The sequence below is a fragment of the Euprymna scolopes genome, chromosome 13, assembly GCF_053919585.1.
Source record: "Euprymna scolopes isolate OS-2025 chromosome 13, ASM5391958v1, whole genome shotgun sequence".
NCBI lineage: Eukaryota > Metazoa > Mollusca > Cephalopoda > Sepiida > Sepiolidae > Euprymna > Euprymna scolopes.
This window is the reverse complement of record NC_136494.1, coordinates 120,390,024-120,408,689: the sequence shown is the minus strand read 5'-3', so window position 1 is coordinate 120,408,689 and position 18,666 is coordinate 120,390,024. Positions and strand designations below refer to the sequence as shown.

At 35.5% G+C, this 18,666-nt stretch overlaps 1 protein-coding gene across 1 annotated transcript in view; it reads left to right on the top strand.

Annotated features, from left to right (window-relative positions):
- The window catches only part of LOC145292172 (tether containing UBX domain for GLUT4-like), a 189,785-nt gene that overhangs the window by 59,879 nt on the left and 111,240 nt on the right, over positions 1–18,666 (top strand). Inside the window, exons 11-12 of the mRNA XM_080138434.1 lie at positions 9,153–9,225; positions 14,922–15,070. Of these exons, the coding sequence (XP_079994560.1) occupies positions 9,153–9,225; positions 14,922–15,070 (222 nt within the window). The remainder of the gene's footprint in view (positions 1–9,152; positions 9,226–14,921; positions 15,071–18,666) is intronic.

Here is an 18,666-nt window from a genome sequence, read left to right as displayed (position 1 = left end):
CACATTGCCTGAAAGTACTTCTTTTAAACTCCTCGGCCTAACGTTTACAGGGAATATGAACTGGAATAGATACATTGAAAGCATTGCCAAGACTGCTGCAAAGAAGGTTGGTTCCCTCTACCGTGCTAGAAAACTACTTACGCCTGAAAGTATTCTGTACCTCTATAAGGCCACCATTCGCCCATGTATGGAGTATTGTTGTCACATCTGGGCTGGTGCATCTGCCGCTTGTCTCTCGCTCCTGGACAGGGTTCAAAAAAGAGTCACCAACCTGATAGGTCCTGAACTGTCATCTAGGCTTCAGCCTCTGTCCCATCGACGAGATATTGCATCCCTCTCCCTGTTCTACAAATACTTCAATGGTGAATGCTCTGATGAACTGAAAACACTTGTACCTCCTCGACGTAACTACCCCTGACAAACCAGACAAGCCACTAAGTCTTACCCCTTTACCGTAGAGATCCCTAGGTGCAAGAAAGCCTTTTACTCCAATAGTTTCTTCCCCAGAACTGCAGGTCTTTGGAACTCCCTTTCGGGATTCTGCTTTCCCAACTGTACTGATATGCAGAAGTTCAAGTGTAATGTGAACAAACATCTTTCTACTTCTCCCCCTTCATAATGTCCCTGCAAATTATGTCCCTGATAGTAGCCCCCTGCTTCAAAGTAGCACTGTGCCTTGTTTGGGGCGAAAATTGAATAAAATAAAAAAAAAAAAATGTTTCAACTTTATCTGTTATCTTCTTTTATGGAGTCAACTGACTCTCAGACCGTGAGAACCAGACAACATGTTATGTATTATTCTCCCAGTAATGTGTTGCCATCATCAAGATTCTTGTAAATGAATTCATGTATTACATGCAGTTGTACATACTTACATTTTCACTCTCTGATAGCAACGTGTATTTTCTCTATTGTCTCGGGATAGTTGTAACTTTGTTTAGGAGTGATTTCCTCTAGTTATTTCCTTTGTGTATCTTTGTTTTTCTAACTTAATGCAAAATAAGGACCGTGCTATTCGTCAGAATTCTCCTGGCAGTTTGTCAAATGCCGAAAGGTGTCGAATGAGAGTTTCATAATTTTTGTGCAAATGCTGATTTTTTCAATGGAAAGTATATCGTTTCTGTTATGAACATAATTCAATAAAATAATAAAGAGAAAATGTTTAGAAAAAACTTTAAGAAAATTAAAGTTCAAATCAGGAAAAGGCACCACTTATTTAAAAAATAAGTTTCATGAATAAATACCTATTTTTTGGATAACAAAAAACTGACAGCGAACAAAAATTTTTATTTGATTTTTGTTTTAATGTCTGGAAAATTCTGACAATTGCACAATTCTTATTCTGCATAAGTATTAATTTTATTGTGGAATAATTTTTGTCAGACCTGAAGAATCTTGCCCCCCCCCTTTTCTTTTTCGTATTTTCAATTTTTTTTTAGCAGATTATTATCTAATGGACACCCATCTATCAGATTATCAAAAACAAAAAGTTTAAAAAAAGTAAATATTGGTCCCCTGATTTATTGGGGAAGGAACCTATGTTTTCAGTGGCGTCCGTGTGTTCGTTGATCCGTCCGTTAGTTCGGATGATTGCCAGATAACCATCCATTAGTTTTTCCTGAAATTTTGCCACAAATTGTATTTCATTAAATAGATGTATACAGTAAAAAATTTATTTTTGCGAAAATTCCCATTGCATCCCCAGGGGGCTCAAAAGAGGTCAAAAATGCCCAAAAATGGCCCAAAATGGCACGTTTTTTCCCCATAACTTTTGATCAATCCATTAGATTTTTCTGAAACTTGGCCAAAATGTGGAGCTCATTGTTCTTAATATAAATCCAGTATGGGTGACCCTGGCAAAATTCTTATTTGCGTCCCCGGGGACTTTCTGTGGCTCTTTTTTCATATTTCTCAACAAAAACTTATGTCTGACTATATAGAGGTTTTTCACGGTGGTCAACTCAAATATACATGTGTTAAGGCCTGAAACTGCACCGTTATCCATTTGCACTGGGATTCGGCATCCCTAGGAGCTCAAAAGAGGTTAAAAAAAATGCCTTAAAACGGCCAAAAATGACACTTTTTGCCCCATAAGCATTTGATCCATCCATTAGATTTTCCTGAAACTTGGCCAAAATGTGGAGGCCATTGTTCTTAATATAAATTCAGTATGGTTGACCCTGGCAAAATTCTGGTTTGCATCCCGCTGGGACTTTTAGGGCTAAAAAAGCATGCCTTTTTGGAGTTTTTTTTTTCATATTACTCAAAAACTTTCTATGTGTGTCTATATAGTGATTTTCCATGGTGCTGAATTCAAATATGTCTTAAGGCATGCAACTGCACCATTTGTCCATTTCTTTTTTTTTTTTTTTTTTTTTACTGGGATTTGGCATCCCAGGAGCTTAAAAAGGATCACAAATGCCTCAAAATTTCAAAAAATGACACTTTTTACCCCATAACTTTTGCCCTATCCATTAGATTTTTCTGAAATTTAGCGAAAATCTGAAGGCAACGTTGGCCCTTCACACTTCTCACATTCATCATTTCTGCATCTCACATGCACCAGAGGGGGATCACACACGTGTGATTTGTTTAAATATTTGTAGTGGGTGATAAGTTTTCAATACAATGTTCTAGTAAATCGATCATCCATTTTAGAACAACTCAACGTTTTTAGGCCAAATTTTGTGAATTTAACCTTTTCTAAACAGTTTAGCCCTTTTTTAATAGATTATTTTAAAAAGTGAAATTCCAAAAAGACTAAACTACTTTAAAAAATGGCAAAATTTGTGAAATTTGGCCTAAAAGCCTCTAGTGGTTCTAAAATGGGTGATTGATTTACTAGAGCACCCTCTACAAATATTGAATTTAAAAAAATTTTTTTTTTATTTTTATTTTTTTTGACAATCTAGTCGACTAGTGTCCATTTGATAATAATCCATTTAAAAAATTGAAAAAAAGATGAAAATAAAAAATAGAGATGTAGAGGACAATCTGCCCATTTAAAAAAAAGTTTTTTTTCAACACAATGTCATATTTGTTGATACAACAATGAAGTAAAGTATAAAATATCTAAAGAAATGGCAGAAACACTAGAAGATGACCTCCAATCTGTAGTGGAATGGGCACAAAAATGGATGGTCACGTTCAATACCGCCAAGACTAAACTAGCTTCATTCAATAATTACAAGAAACCTTTTCTACCACCTATAGCAATGGCCAACGACTCTTTATCTGAGAGTACATCTTTCAAGCTCCTTGGCCTAACGTTCACAGGAAACATGAGTTGGAACAATTACATCGAGGGCATTGCCAGGGCCGCTGCAACGAAGGTGGGCTCTCTCTACCGTGCTAGAAAACTACTAACACCCGAAAGTATCCTGTACCTCTATAAGGCCACCATTCGCCCATGTATGGAGTATTGCTGTCACATTTGGGCTGGTGCATCTGCTACTAGTCTCTCGCTCCTAGACAAGGTTCAAAAGAGAGTTGCAAATCTGATAGGCCATGAACTGGCATCTAAGCTTCAGCCTCTGTCCCATCGGCGAAACGTTGCATCCCTCTGCCTGTTCTACAAGTATTTTAATGGTGAATGCTCTGACGAACTGCAAGCACTTGTGCCCCCACGACGTGAACACCCTCGACAGACCTGACAGGCTGCAAAATCCCACCCCCACACTGTAGAAATCCCTAGATGTAAAAGATCTTTCTACTCCAGTAGTTTCTTCCCCAGAACCGCTAGACTTTGGAATTCCATTCCAGGTCCCTGCTTCCCCAACTGTACTGACGTGCAGAAGTTCAAGTGCAACGTGAACCAACATCTTGCTGCCCAAATCCCTACATAGTACCCCAGTAGTTGTTGCCCCTGTTAGTAGCCCCCTACACCAAAGTGGCAATGTGCCTTGTATGGGATGAAAATGTAATAAAAAAAACAACAAAAAAAAGTATTTTCATTTAATGTCTTAGTGTATTTATGTCTCCTCCAGCATAAATACACTAATTAATCGACTAGCTGCGAAATCCCTCCACTCCTACTTTAAAGGTGCTAAGATGGCAAAAAAAAAACTTTCTACTCCAGTAGCTTCTTTTATCAGACGGTTTACCTTGAGAATTCCCCCTTTTTTTCTCTGACTCTTGATGAAAAAATCTAAATGTTATGTAAACAAATATCTTGCTGCACAACTCCCCCACTTGGGATTTTTCTTGTAAATCTGACCCCTAATCTCGGTATTCCTTATTAAAGATGATACACATGGACAATTGTTTCAATGTGCAGAAAGAATAAACATTCCAAACACGTAGTCAGCTAAACGGATAAAGTTACATATCAAATATTCATATGTTAAACTGCTAAATAAATATTCACTTTTTTAGATTATATAAAACTTAAAAGTACATATAATGATGATAGATGGTTCTGTTAGTCACATTAAATAGATCACTTTTTGGTATGAGAAATGAGACGATTCCAATAATTTTCCTGATTCCGATACAATTACCGATTACGATTCTTTATAAATCTCTAAATATTTAACTATGAAGTTATTATTTTGTCCGGTTTATCGTACAAACACATGTTACATGTGCATATATTTCCTCAAACGTAAAACTCACTTTTGGGGGTGGGGGTGATCTATCGATTTTAGTTTTACTTGTATTTTAAAATCAATAAATATTTATTATTTTATTATGACTACAAAACTGTGGAAGATTTTGTTTTAGATGAAATCAAAGAAAGATAATTGAAGGAATTGTTTTGGCATTGGAAACTAGGCACAAATTTTTCCGATTCCGATATCCACAAAAGTTCCAGTTTTTCCAATTCCGATTAATTGTCCCAACACTAATAAAATATGATATTTCTGAACAAGTATCCAACTCCCTGAGAAAAACTTGTTTTCATGGTTTAAAATTTTGGAACTTTTTTTTGTTAGCCGATAAGCTTTTTTTCTTCTTTTTAACCACAGTTATGATAGTGTTCGATCCTGTAATGAAAACAAAATGAATACCACACGTGTTCTGTTACAATATTTTTGGAGTATAATGGGGTACGATCCTGTATAGTCAGGAGATTCTATTTATAAATGATGCTACTAGGAACTGACAAATCGAATTAATTCATATTCTGCTACCGACCAATCAGAAACTAGAATTGCTCCATAAATATTAAACCTTTCTGTAGCAATTTCGCATATGTTTTCTCCGTCTTAACACGGGAAGAATCTTTTGCTCTGTGGATTTCAACTCGAGAACTGTTCTGTCTACTGCAAACCAGTCACCTCCCAGGACTTGTGTAGAACAACGAACCATCGGAAACTGTTCTGAAACTAAACATGGCTTACACTTCTAGAGGTTATGGACCCAGCGTGCGTCTTTATTTTGATGGATTCCATCAAAATTTGAATTGTGGCAAGTGAAATTTCTAGGATGTCTACGGATTCAAAAGCTACACAAAGTAATTCAAACACAACCTGCAAACGTAGAAAAATATTCTATACCATAAATCTGAGAGTATCCTCTAGCAACAAATCTAGCTTTGTACTGTTCAACGCCTGATGCTGTAGTCTTTTTTGTAAAGACCCATCTTGTAGAAATGTTTATCTTTTGGGAGAGGTACTACCGTATAGGTATTATTTTCGGTCAAAGCTTCTATTTCTTTTTTCATGGCTATTTTTCATTCATCACAATGTTCTGAATTAATTGCTTCGTTAAAACTTTTTGGCGTATTTTCCATGGAATAGCAATAGTCGATTTGATAATCTTTCATATTGTCGACCACAAAAAATCGAGCCGTTTTTTATTTCTTTTGGGGTATCTTTTAACTTTAACATCATCATCTTCTTCATGAATACTCTTGTCCCAGTCATCTTCATTGTCTTAATTTGTTTTAATAATTTGAGGAAATATAATTTCATCCTCTTCATATGATGGGGTTTTGTCTTTAAAATTAAACGTGTCTGTGAATTTTACATGTTCTCTTAATTCCTGACTTCAGTAATTCGTTTTCTGTAAATTATTGTTTGAGAAAATTTACTTATTCTATCACAAATTTAAAACTTTGTAACTTTACTTTTACAGAATTAACAGAACTTGGACGCTAAAATACTTGAATTAATAATATGAGGAGCAAATGATGATCTAATAATTAAACCTAATTTTAAAAATCGTTTTTAGAAAGTAAGGCATTCCGGCATATTTCTCAAGACATTTCATTGTTGCATTAATTCCCCTGTTTTCTAGATGCTGATAAATGATTTGGTATCCTTGACGAAACATCTTCCAACAGACATTTTAACTTAAGGAATTTATCACAAATTATTAGTATTGTTATTATGCTTATTTATTATTAATAGTATTTGTAGGTGCTTCTACACTATTGGGGTAAGATTTTGTAGTCCATAAATGGAGTTTTCAAATAAAAAAAAAAATCGTTTCAATTGATTTTTTTGTCAATTCTAATAAATTAGAATAGTAGATTCCAAGTTATGCAGTCAGAATTACCTGAATATTTCTGAATTATTAAAAAAAAAAACAACTTTAATCGTGGTAGCAGGTGAAAAATTGCTGCCATCTTGTTTAGATTGAAACAGAAAATTAGCTTTTTAACTCTCCTGTGTCTTGTAATTGTTTACATCAAATTCTATTTTTTATTTTTTTTAATAAATAATTTTCTACGTTATCGATTTTTGTAATTTTTGGATACAATCATCTTAAAAATATGAGGTATGCGTGGATATCATTGTTTTCATGTGAAATTCAGTTTTACGATTTTCAAAATTTTGTCCTAATAGTGTAGAAGTGCCTATTTTATTATAAGTATTTTGGCATAAGAATGATACTTTTCTGTAAAAAAAAATGTTTTGCTTTCAATAATGTTTCACTTAAAAATAGTTAACAGCTACAAGAAATAAATATGGCACATTTATTAAATTAAAGTAACAATTGTTTGCATTGTTCCACTTATTTTTATATAAAATGTTAATAATAAAAAATATTACATATTATATACCATAACACATAATATCTCTTGGAAGATGTTTCATCGAGGACGCCAAATCTAGAAAATGGGAAATAATGCAACAATAAAATATCTCGAAAAATATACTGGAATGCCAAAAGTTATAACAAAACCAAAACTGACATAGTTAAAGAAAAAACAGTACAAAATAAAAGTAAAAGACCCCTGGGTAATGCTGATTAGGTGTGACCTTACACGTGACCTTACACGACCTTAAACCTCTGATCGCAGCCTAGTTATGATCTGCAACCTGGTCGGTACAGTTATGATCTTAACCTTGGTCAATGCCCAATTATGACTATCCTAGTCATCGGGCAATTAATTATGTCGACTGGGCAACCAGGTCTGCCAACCGTTGGTACGTCGCGTCACCCAGTGAGTCCTCGTCAAGGCATTGGAGGACTCTTCTCGGTTGCACGGTCCTCAAGGCCTGTTCTTCTTGATCGTCTAGTTGGTCGTCCTGTTGACTGGGTGTTCGTTGACGGGAACGGGGTCACAAGTGGCAAGTAAAAGAAATAAAGTTACATGGAACAACAGCACATCAGCAAACAAACTCCGGAGGTTGGTTGATATATAATGTATTTAGGAAATTCATAAATGATTATCTACAGACGTATGTACAATTGAAGATTAAATGGAAGCAAGCAATTAGATTTGTGAATGAGCTTCTTGTTGTTGAAATACTCGGTCGAAGTCGCGGACCGTTGTAATTATTGTTAAGGTGTTCTGGCTGGTCTCTTCCTAGGTCCTCTGAATTCTATTAAGTTGCAAATTGAGCTCTCTGGCGACCAGCGAGGGGGAGAGAGAAGTTGGGTGGCTGGATTCCTCTACCAAGACCTTTATCTCTGTCTCTCCAAAGATCTCTCTCTGTCTTCTCTCTTCTTCTATCTGATTAAATCGAGTTTTACAGATCTTATATAGTAAAACCCTTGAATAATGACGACGCCTACGTTCGTCTTCGACCAATCAAATTGATTGATAACAATCCACCTGATTCCTTCTCATTGGTCAATTTGACTTGTGGCAGGTATTATTTTTCCGCCCCCAATTTCCAAAATCAAATTGACTCCTCCCCAACTTGCCTGACCCCGCCTTCTCGATAATGGTTTTTTTCATATTATCAACTGATAATCAGAGGAAATATTATTTTTAGCTTGTAATAGATCACCAGATTTCATCTATTTAAAAATATCTCTTTGATCTCGTTTCCTCTTTGAATTATTTGTTTTGTAAAAACATCCGTGTGATTTTTAAAAAAAATATTCTTTACATGTCAGAATTCCCATTAGCGCCCAAAACAATTTGCCAAATGACATTTTTAGATAAGTCATAATTGGAAATAAACACTGGCTTGCTTTTGAAGTCCTTTGTGCATCGGCAGGTTGAGTATTTTCCCAAAATATTCTATTTACGCCCAAAACATATTATCATTCTGAAGTTTCTCAGATAAAACATATTAAAAAAACAATTCATGTTGAACCTTGGGCTGACGTCATTAATTCTTTTATCAGGCCCGATCTGTTTCGTGTGTGTGTGTGCGTGTTTCTCAGATCAAAAACGATCCAACATTTCACCTGTCAAACACCACATTTCAAGCCGACCGACATTTCAAATCTCTGTTGCGGAATATTATTGTGTTGGCTCGTTTAGTTCAAACGCGAGCGTATTATGGTTAAAAAATGTTTTAAGTAATCTTTCGCTTTGAAGTTTAGCATGCGATTTCTATTTTTATCCCCCGACCGTATGGTATTTCAACAACAAGATTTTGACACATAAAAATATTAGCTAAAATAAAAATTTTTTTTTTTTTCTGTAACTGGCGTTCGCCCAGGATTGAATATTACATTTAACACAAAAACGTCACATCGACCCTACTGATCTGATGTGGCCCCTCTTTGGTGTTACATAGGTACAGCTAGTTATTTGTAAAATTAGGAATTAAAACCAACTTAAAAGTATTTATGGGATTTAAATTTTAATAGATGTCCTATTGATTTTCTTGCAAAACCAACTTTTAATGTTATAGATGTTTTTCATTGAGATATCTTTCTAATATAAACATTGATTTTTAATGTTTAAAGATTTTGAGTTAAACATTCTGACACTTATTTATTTTCTTTCTTTCTTTCTTTAGATCCTTCTGATGAATTTTTTGAAATTACCAAATCTGATATAATGTCCATGATGTCGGATCTACGTAAAAAATTGTGAGTTGATCAAAATGTTTATTTTCTTTTTGGCCAATGATTTTAGTGATTTTGAAAGTAAGTAAAAAAAATTTATATGTATTGACCATAAACCTTTGAAAGCGTGATTTTCTATCTCTGTATGGTTTACCTACATCCATTGTCTCCCTTTCTCTGAGACATAGGCGTGCTTGATTAGCCCAAATCATGGGGGAGGGGAGATTCAATTTCATCCATAGACATTAGACACCAATTAAGCAAGATTCTTTGAATTTCAGTTTCTTCTTGAGACCATTTAATCATAAGCCTTAAATTTTAAACATTTTCAAAATCATGTAATGGATTTTAATCAAAATTAGAGTAAGGATTTCAAAGCTTGTCTCTAGTTTTTCTCTGGAAATTAATCCCTATTTTAATCACGTAAGTTTGTTCAAGTTAAGAGCAAACAACGTTGAAATTGTGTTTGTGTTTTTAACGTTGGCTTCTTCTCAAAGTAGTGAAAGCAGAAAAAAAAGGGGTCGGATTCAAAATTCTTAACAATCACCGCCTAAATTTGCATTTATCTTATTTTTTGTATCAAACGGGATTAGAGTTTGAATGCCAGTGCTTTTCTACAGAGGGCACACACCAACCATTGGTGCTTATTGCTGCGGGTCTCCACACTGTTACAGGATTCTAGACAAATCTTAATTTTCATTATCGTAAGGTGGTCTAAAAATGGTGCTAAATTGTTGTTTGAGGAATTAATTTTACCCGCCCTGGGACTAGTATTCTTCTAATTATAAGTATAAATATCTTTAACACTTTTTACTGACAGTAAAATAGCTTGCAAACTATAAAAGTGTTGGCACTCCTAACCTTAGGCACTCCTAACCGTCATGGATGTGTAGTTTGAAACCATTTATTATCAAAGCTATGCGGATATTTTTTGTGTATAACACCAGCTCTTCTTTTGTCCGTTCTTAAATCTTTTCTGACCAGATGGTATTTAGTTGAATTGAGTTTTAGGTTTGGATGCAATGATTGAATTCTGACAGTTGGATTCTTCAATCTTTGATAACAAAATTCAATCCTGTGGTCTTTTCCCCTTCATTAACATTTTCATCTTACTATCACTAACGACTACAGTGTTTTAGACCAGAAAATGTCCGAAAGTCACTCGAGGAAAAATGTGAATCCGTGTAAAGTAGTCAACAGGACAACAGCGTAGTAATCTTTAATGGAGGAAATTGGGTACAATTTGATTATTTAAGGGGACGACTCAATAAGAACTTGTTTACATTGGACTTGAACATGACTATATTGTAGTCAGCTGGAAAGCAAGCCAGGGGAACAGTTTCACAACCAGGCAGATCTAGGAAAGAAGCTTTGTTCATGGAAGTTGTTTACATTTAGGTACAGATAGAGAGTGAGGGAAATTGTTGATATTGGTTGTAGCTAGACGAGTGTGTTTTGTGAAAGTTTAAGGAGGGGGGGAATCATAGATTCAAACTCGGATGAGCATTTGTAATGTCTCTTCTGTGGGGAAGAGGTTGCAGGGAAGAGAAAAGGACATTGCCTACTAGGTTTCAAAGCCGGTTTTGAACTCTGTCCATAAAGAATAGGGTGCTCTGAGCAACTCTTGTCCAAATGTGGCAACAGTACTTCATTATCGTATGTGTTTCGCTCTTATATGGGTAGCTGGTTTGTATTTGGAATACAATACATTTTGGAGCAGTAGAATGACGCAACCATTGTGACATGTGTTGGCTACATGTATAGTGGTTACAACTATTGACTAAAGTGATATCAGTTTTGTCAGCGTGATGCGTGATTGACTCAATAGATGCCGTCATAGACTGTTAAATCGACTATGCCGAATTCAAATCTTATCTGATCCAATGTATTCAATCTGCACACTAACACTGGAAAAGAAAATATAAATGTAGAATCTGCATTATTCTGCAAATGTTGACAATTTGGGGTGTTAAGATCAGAGTTATCCCCCTTTGATATAATTGGTTTAAGAATGAGATGACACTTTTCTGATTCCTTCCTGCTTCCCACGTTTTTGTAAATTGTAAATTTTTTATTTTTTTTTACTTCTATCTATCTATCAATAATTCTCGTAGTCTGGTTGACCTTAGGGAGCACCTCTGCAGAAACTCTCACCAGCTCTCTCTAGTCTCATTTAGCTTGTACTATTGTGATGGTGCTGCTGAGCCTGAGGCCCATCCATTTCCTGATGTTATTCTTACAGCTTTTCTTCTGTCCTCTATGTCTTTTCCCTCCTCTTACTATCCCCTGCATTATTGTTTTAGCAAGTCCTGTTGATCTCATTACATGGCCACACCACTGTAATTTTCACCGTTTTACAGTGGCTAAGAGACTTCCATAAGGCCTACAAGCTTGGATTATGCGGTTGGTTATTTCTTCATTTGTAATGTGGTCTTTGTCAGAAATACCAAGTATTTTGCAGTAGTACCTCATCTCAACTGCTTTTTAAAATCTTTTCAACTCTGCTGTTAGGGTCCACGATTCACAAGCATACAGCAATATTTATGCTACTAACGAGCGCATGAATTTGATATTAGATTTGAGTGATATACTCCTATTTTTTCATATTGGATTGAGTTTTGTGAAGTCTATGGTGGTTTGTCCTATCCTGGATAATATTTCAGGTTCATACCCTTCATTTGAGACGATTGACTCCAAATATTTAAAGCTGTTTACAGCTGCTAGCTTCTGACCATTTTTACTTATAATCACCTTAAAGAAGGCATATTGCAACTGCAGAGTTACTGTGATTAGGAGGAATCCTAATTGGGAAAATGTGAAGCAAGATGTTTATTCACATTACATTTAAATTTGTGTGTTAGTGCAGTAGAGAGTAATAGGGAGCAAGGAAGGAATTCCAGAGGCAAGTATAAGGAAATAAGGTATAAAAGTAGAAATTTTTACGACATCTTGAGACTTCTAGTGAAGGGGTTCGAGTTTGCTGCTATGGCATGATCATGTTGAGATACTGGTTCTCATTAGATCATTAAAGTTAAGCAATGTTGAGCCTGGTCAGAACCAAATGGGTGACCATTTGGGAATACCAGTTGCTGAGGAGGATGTCGGCACTTCCCTGCAAGAGTTGCAAAAACTTAATGTTACCATCGCCTTTAACTGGGATACACATGCGACTACAAACTTCTTGTGAATTCAATATTTCCTTTAATGCTTCCTTTTCTGGAGCAAGCTGGTTGAATCTGTTTAGAAGGAATGCCATTGGTATACAATTTACTGCTAGTCAGGCTTGTTGGAGGTAATTCAGGGAATGATCTTGGGTTGATTTTCGGCAGCCATGTAACTCTTGCTTCCCTTATTTTGTCCATTAGTCCTCACATTCCAGGAGCAATGTTTCTGACAAGGAGAGAAAAATTGTTGTTTTCTGGGTCAAAATTTTTCATCTAACATTTATCACTGACAAGTTTTTAACCTTGAAGTCGTATTTTTTTTTTTTTTAGCTCCTTACACCAAGTGGCTTCATGCCTTGTCTTGAGCGATTTCCATTAAAAAAAAAAAAGTACAAGTGCAGTTGGAGCAAATTTTGTGGAAGCATTTTTTTATAGTAATCCCCCAAAAAACAGGTTTATAATTAAATATTTAGAAATTTAAAAAGGTTCAGAATCTGTAAATGTAATGGAATCTGAATTTGAAACAAAATTGGTAATTGTATTAAAATTGGAAAATATTGGAATCATTCATCGTTAATTTCTATATTACATTCTTTTGGCATTTTCATGCCGACTTTTGACATATTTTTCATATTCAGGTGGTGTTACCAAAAGAACACTGACCATTATAAATAAACGTTAAATATATCTCACTGCTGATGCAATTCTCTATCTATATAAAAGCCAGGTACATCCAAGGATGGAGTACTGCTGCCATATCTGGGCAGGAGCTGCTAAAAACAGCCTATCCTGCCTTGACAGAGTACAAAATAGACTTTGTGGCTTAGTGGGGGATGCCCTTTTCTCTTCCCTGCAACCTCTCTCCCACAGAAGAGACGTTGTGAGCCTGTCTTTGTTTTATTGTTACTTCCATGGCAAGTGCTTGTCTGAGCTCCAATCCCTGGTCCCCTCTCACCAATCTTTCACGATAAACACCCGTCTAGCTGAAACCACTGTAAAAAATTTTCCCCACTCTTTAACTGTGCCAAAACCAAAACGTTTGAACAAAGCTTCTTTCTTAGAAGTGTACGCCAGTGGAACTCTCTTCCGTCTGCCTGTTTCCCACCTGACTACAACTTGGATGTCTTGAAGTCCAACATAAACAAATTCCTGATGAACCACCCCCTTAAGTAAGACACTTTATAAAATCTCCAATACTATTGATTACTAGGATACCTGATTACTGTACACACAAAAACCCTTATCCCCGAGTGGCTTCCGGGCCTTGATAAGTGGTGACTACCATGTAAAAAAAAATATATATATATATTATTTCACCAACCTACATTTTTCATTGCTGCAAAGAGAATAAATAAAATATCCCTAATATATATGCAACAAAATAGAAAATGTTTAGTCTTAAATACACAACCATATATAGAACCATTTTCCCAATTCATTTTGTCTGATGCAACCAGATCAGGCTGTCTGAATATACTGACTTCCTGACCTAAAATGTGCTGAGCATTGTTATTGTTTTTGCCTTCCCCTTTGCAAAACTCAATCATGTTCTGCAAAGTTGGAAATAAAAGCAACAATTTTCCTGTAGAAAACAACCAAATTAAATACCATAAATAAATATTTTAAAATATAAAGAACTTGAAGTATGAAACCTTTTTTCAAAATTACTGGATTTGACATTAAATAATCACAAAAAGATGCCATTAAACACAGCCAAACCCGACTTCATGAATAAATATTCATGAATATTTGAAAATATAAAGAACTTGAAAAATATCCCGAAAAGCAATCAAAGCAAAACAATTTATATTTTTAAAATGTTGAAATGGGATTATGCTTTTTTTCTGTATCATGTATTTTCATGTTGATTTTCATAGAGGCATAAAAAAATATAATATGCATATAAATATTTGATCTGAAATTGTAAAAGTATATGTATGCCGTTTCTGTTGGTAAAATCAATTTTTCAACTAGCTTTAGGAAAATAGTAGTTTCCGGTTCCAGACTTCCCCTATATTAAAAAAAACCAACAAAAATAAAATAAATCTGTATGAAGCCATAACAAAATATAGTCCCAAAATCATATAAAATGATCAAGTAGTTTTATTTTTATAAAGAAAATAATTTTTAAACGATTAAAGGGAATTTGTAGACATTACAATATAAATTTTGCAAGTTTTGAATGATTGAGTTATCTCCCTTGTGTTTTGAGGATTTTTTTTTTTTCGAAATAGTAGGAGAGGCAGTCACTCCTCTAATCATAAAATATGATTTCCTTATTTTAAAAATAAAACTACTTAATCAATTTTCGTGATTTTTGGAATATGATATTTTTGTTTTGTCATGGGTAAGTACATCATACAGATTTTTCTTTATTTTTGTTTTTTAATTTAAGGTGAATTCTGAACAAGAACTAAATAGTAAATTTCCATTTTGTAAATATATCATCTTGATTATTTGATTTTTAAGTTTCATTTTTGTTTTCGATTAATTTGATATTTTCTTTTGAACTTTGATGTGACAAATTCTTTGAATTTTTCTTTATCATTTGAAAAGGCGTGATACTGAGGAGCAACCTCTGATTACCAAATCTCTGCGGGAAACGATGAAGAATGAGAAATACTGCAAATACCAGCAAGCTATAATCCGTGTCCAGTTCCCAAACCATTTAATACTCCAGGGATCCTTCAAACCAAAAGAGACGGGTATGTATCTTGATTTCAATCAAAAAAAAAAAAACTTATAAAAGCAATTAATCTCATGAGTTGGAATATAGATCTGGTCTATCGATTCTATAACAAGAATTTTGCTTTGTATTATTTGGGTCACTGTTCTCCTCTTGAGTGTTATTTTCACAATGTTTTACCCGATACAGCCGCTAACCCTTTTCAAGTGTGTGTTGTCAGAATCTTTCTGTCAGAATCAGGAATCTGTAGAGAATTTTTGTTCTGTCAGCCATCATCTTATATAAGCCCGAAATAATTTGCAATGATATTCTTAGTATTGTTCACACTAAGGATTGAACTTTCAGCCCCTAGAAAAGTCTCACAATTGAATTTTATCTAGTACTTGATCTGTTACGGTTTTTGCATGAAAATAACATTCAAGATGAAAACAGTAGTTCAAATAATACAAATCATCCACCTTTACCTAAAAATTTTGAAACCTAAGAATCTTACTAACAAAGTGTTTGTCCTGAATGATGTGGTATGGTTGAGCAAATTCTCTTCAAGGAGAAAGTCTGTTTACTTCAGAGCAAAAGAGAATAAACCCGGATTCAAGCTCAAAAAGAAGCAACTTTTGTGCCATTCTTTAAACTATAAAACTTATTTCTATAATCCGTGTGAATGTATTCCGATCATGGCCATCCCTATAACAAGACACTCGATCAGCAGAAATCTTTTTAGTTGCTAATACTTTAGTTGCTAATACTTCACTATCATTGTTCCCAGAAAATTTCATTCTGAAAGGATTTTAACCATAGTTATGATTGAGTAGAACTTCTTTAAAAATCCCACATTGCATTTGTCTTTGTTTATTTAAAGTAACTTGTCTCTTTATTTATAGGAATTTGTCAATAATTGTCAAATTTGTCATTGTGGTTCTTATTTGATATGTAAAACACATAAAAACATCAAACTAATCTCACATTGGAATTATCCATTTTGTTTTTAACTGCTATAACAATTATCTATGGAAATTTATATTACCTCCAGTAAAAGACCTCAATTGCATGATCGTTTTGTCTTTTATAAGGACAGCTATAACTCTGACTTAAATATTATCATTTTATTTGAATATTGTAAAAAAACAAAACAAAAAACAAAAGAAAAAAATTATGCCAAAATTCAAAAAGGTGACATTTAAAAGTCAAATGTACCATTGTTTTGTGGGAACTGCGTTTCCACACGCAAGCGAACACGAGGACACTAACCTGTGACATTAAGGTAAACATAATTATCTCCCCTCCCCTTTAATTCCGGCAATATCATTCTTCGCCACAAGGCGGCATTTGTATGATATGTCCGTTTCCGCTTTACTTTCTTTCTCTCCCTTCTTCATCGGATGCCACACCATGCAGATGTATGACCACAACCCTCCTGCAGTGCATACCCGCAAAAGACTCCTACAAGTAACTTTTTTTATAACCTTTTACGGTATTGAACGGTTTCTGACTACTTATGTAACATTTACTGTAAATAAACGGCCCCAGTGGCAAGTGAGCTTGCAGCCACCCAAAGCGTAATCTCACTTCCATTAACATACCAATCACCTAGCACAGGATTGTCTTGATGTATCCTGCTATGCATTTCCATCATCATACTCCTGAGAGATGGTTCATGCGTTTCATCATCCCAGCTCGTGGTAACTTTGTTAGCTTGATGTCTTATGTGTACTTGTAGCTACATGAAGCCATCCACAAACAGAAAAATGACCAATCAGTTTCTCATACCCTGAAAACATTGTTCGCCTCATCATGACTGGTGGAGATTCTGGAGCATTTCTTCCTCGTATTCATTGTAGTCTACTGCCATCGCTGTGAACACGCAATCCAAACACTCTTGCTCCTTCTTTAAGTCGCTCAGGAGACTTACAAACCAGTTCGAATTTTTCCAAATGGTTCTTCACTCGATCAGCAGATGCAAGACATAACAAAAATGTTGTCAACGATGACGTAGTTCATTTTATAGATGTATCCTCGGCAATTACTGCATTCATAATTGATTGCATTAACATTCATGCCAAACTCAAGTTATGTAAGATAATATCTTTGCCCCCTTTAACATCACCGTCTGAAAGGGCCACAGTGATTTGTGTATGTGCATCTAAAAGTAGGCCTTCTTCAGGTCCAATATGGTAACATCAGAACCTTCATGCCACCATTCCCGCAACTTTTGTGCACATACATCTGCATTTGCTGTAAATGCATCGACAAAGTTATTGAGCTCTCTGTAGTCCATCACGGATCTCACTTTGTTTTTATTCATCTGCACTACCGCCATTAACGGAATTAAGGCTTTAGCTGAACTTAGCTCTTCTGGATATGACACCAACCATCCATTTTTCAGCCATAAATCTTATTCTTTTTCATATTCTGTCCTAATATGCTTGGCCACGGGGTACTCTGATATTCTATTCTTCAATTGCCCTCTGGTGTTTGTCCACCCGTCCATATCCATGCGACAGTCCATTCTTTCTTTTGTCGGTCAAATACAGCACTGAAGTCTGGTTCATCAATCTTAATCGCAGCACACCTAGATACATTTTGCATGAGAAAGTGAACCTTGCCAGATTCAGTCAAATGCATTTATCCAACTTCTTGAGAGCATAAAATCCCAGTTAAAGGTCAAAGCCTAACCGTTTTCCTTCGATAATTAAGACCTCCAGTTGCAAAGAGTGCATGCTACCCACTGTAAGCTCTGGCCGATCCCACAGCATCTAATAACCTTTCTATCTGTCGTCATCACCATAACAGCTTGGCATCTCCATCTTGTTCATCAGGGTTTTAGAACAGCCTGTGTCAGCTAGGGCCATGCATTGTTGTCCGTCAACAAGTATGTAGATGACTGGATGCATCTCCTTTCTTACTTGCACACATGGGGAGTAGACTGGCGCTGACGTCTTTTTCCCAGAATTGTTTCCCTGGCATTATGTGGCAAAGTGGCCAATTCCATTGCACTTAAAACATCATAATTTATGTTGTAACCTTTGGACGCTTATGCCATTGGTCCATCCAGTTGCGCAGTCTTTGGTTATATGGCTCTGGCCACTGCAACTATAACAGATGATCCCTGTTCAAGGATTCATTGTGGTGGAATTTTAACCTCACTTTGAAGTGGCAGCGTAGCTCCAACAACATCCTCAGCTGCATCTCGTGTGAGTACCCTAGTTTGTGTCAGCAAATCACCTATAGTCAATGCATTAATATCTGAAGCCTGTTGCAACTCCATTGAAATGTTGTTGGGAACCCCATTACAAATGCTAACTTCATTGCAGTTTCGAGCCCTTACTCCATATTGCTGCAAGTTGTTGTATTTTGTTGGCATCTATGTCGACGCATTCTCCAGCCAACTTGTTTAAGCTTTGAATATGCAGTGAATGTCCCATCTGCGAAAACTTCCTTTAATCGAACTTCAATCAAATCAATGTCCATCTGATGACCTTGATCCATCTCCAGATAGAACAAGAGCGCATTTCCCTCCAAATATAACGATAGAAGGCTTGTCACATCACCTATTTGCTGTAGTTTTGCAACAAGTTGAACCTTTGTGAGCCAGGCCACCACGTCTTCATCACTGTA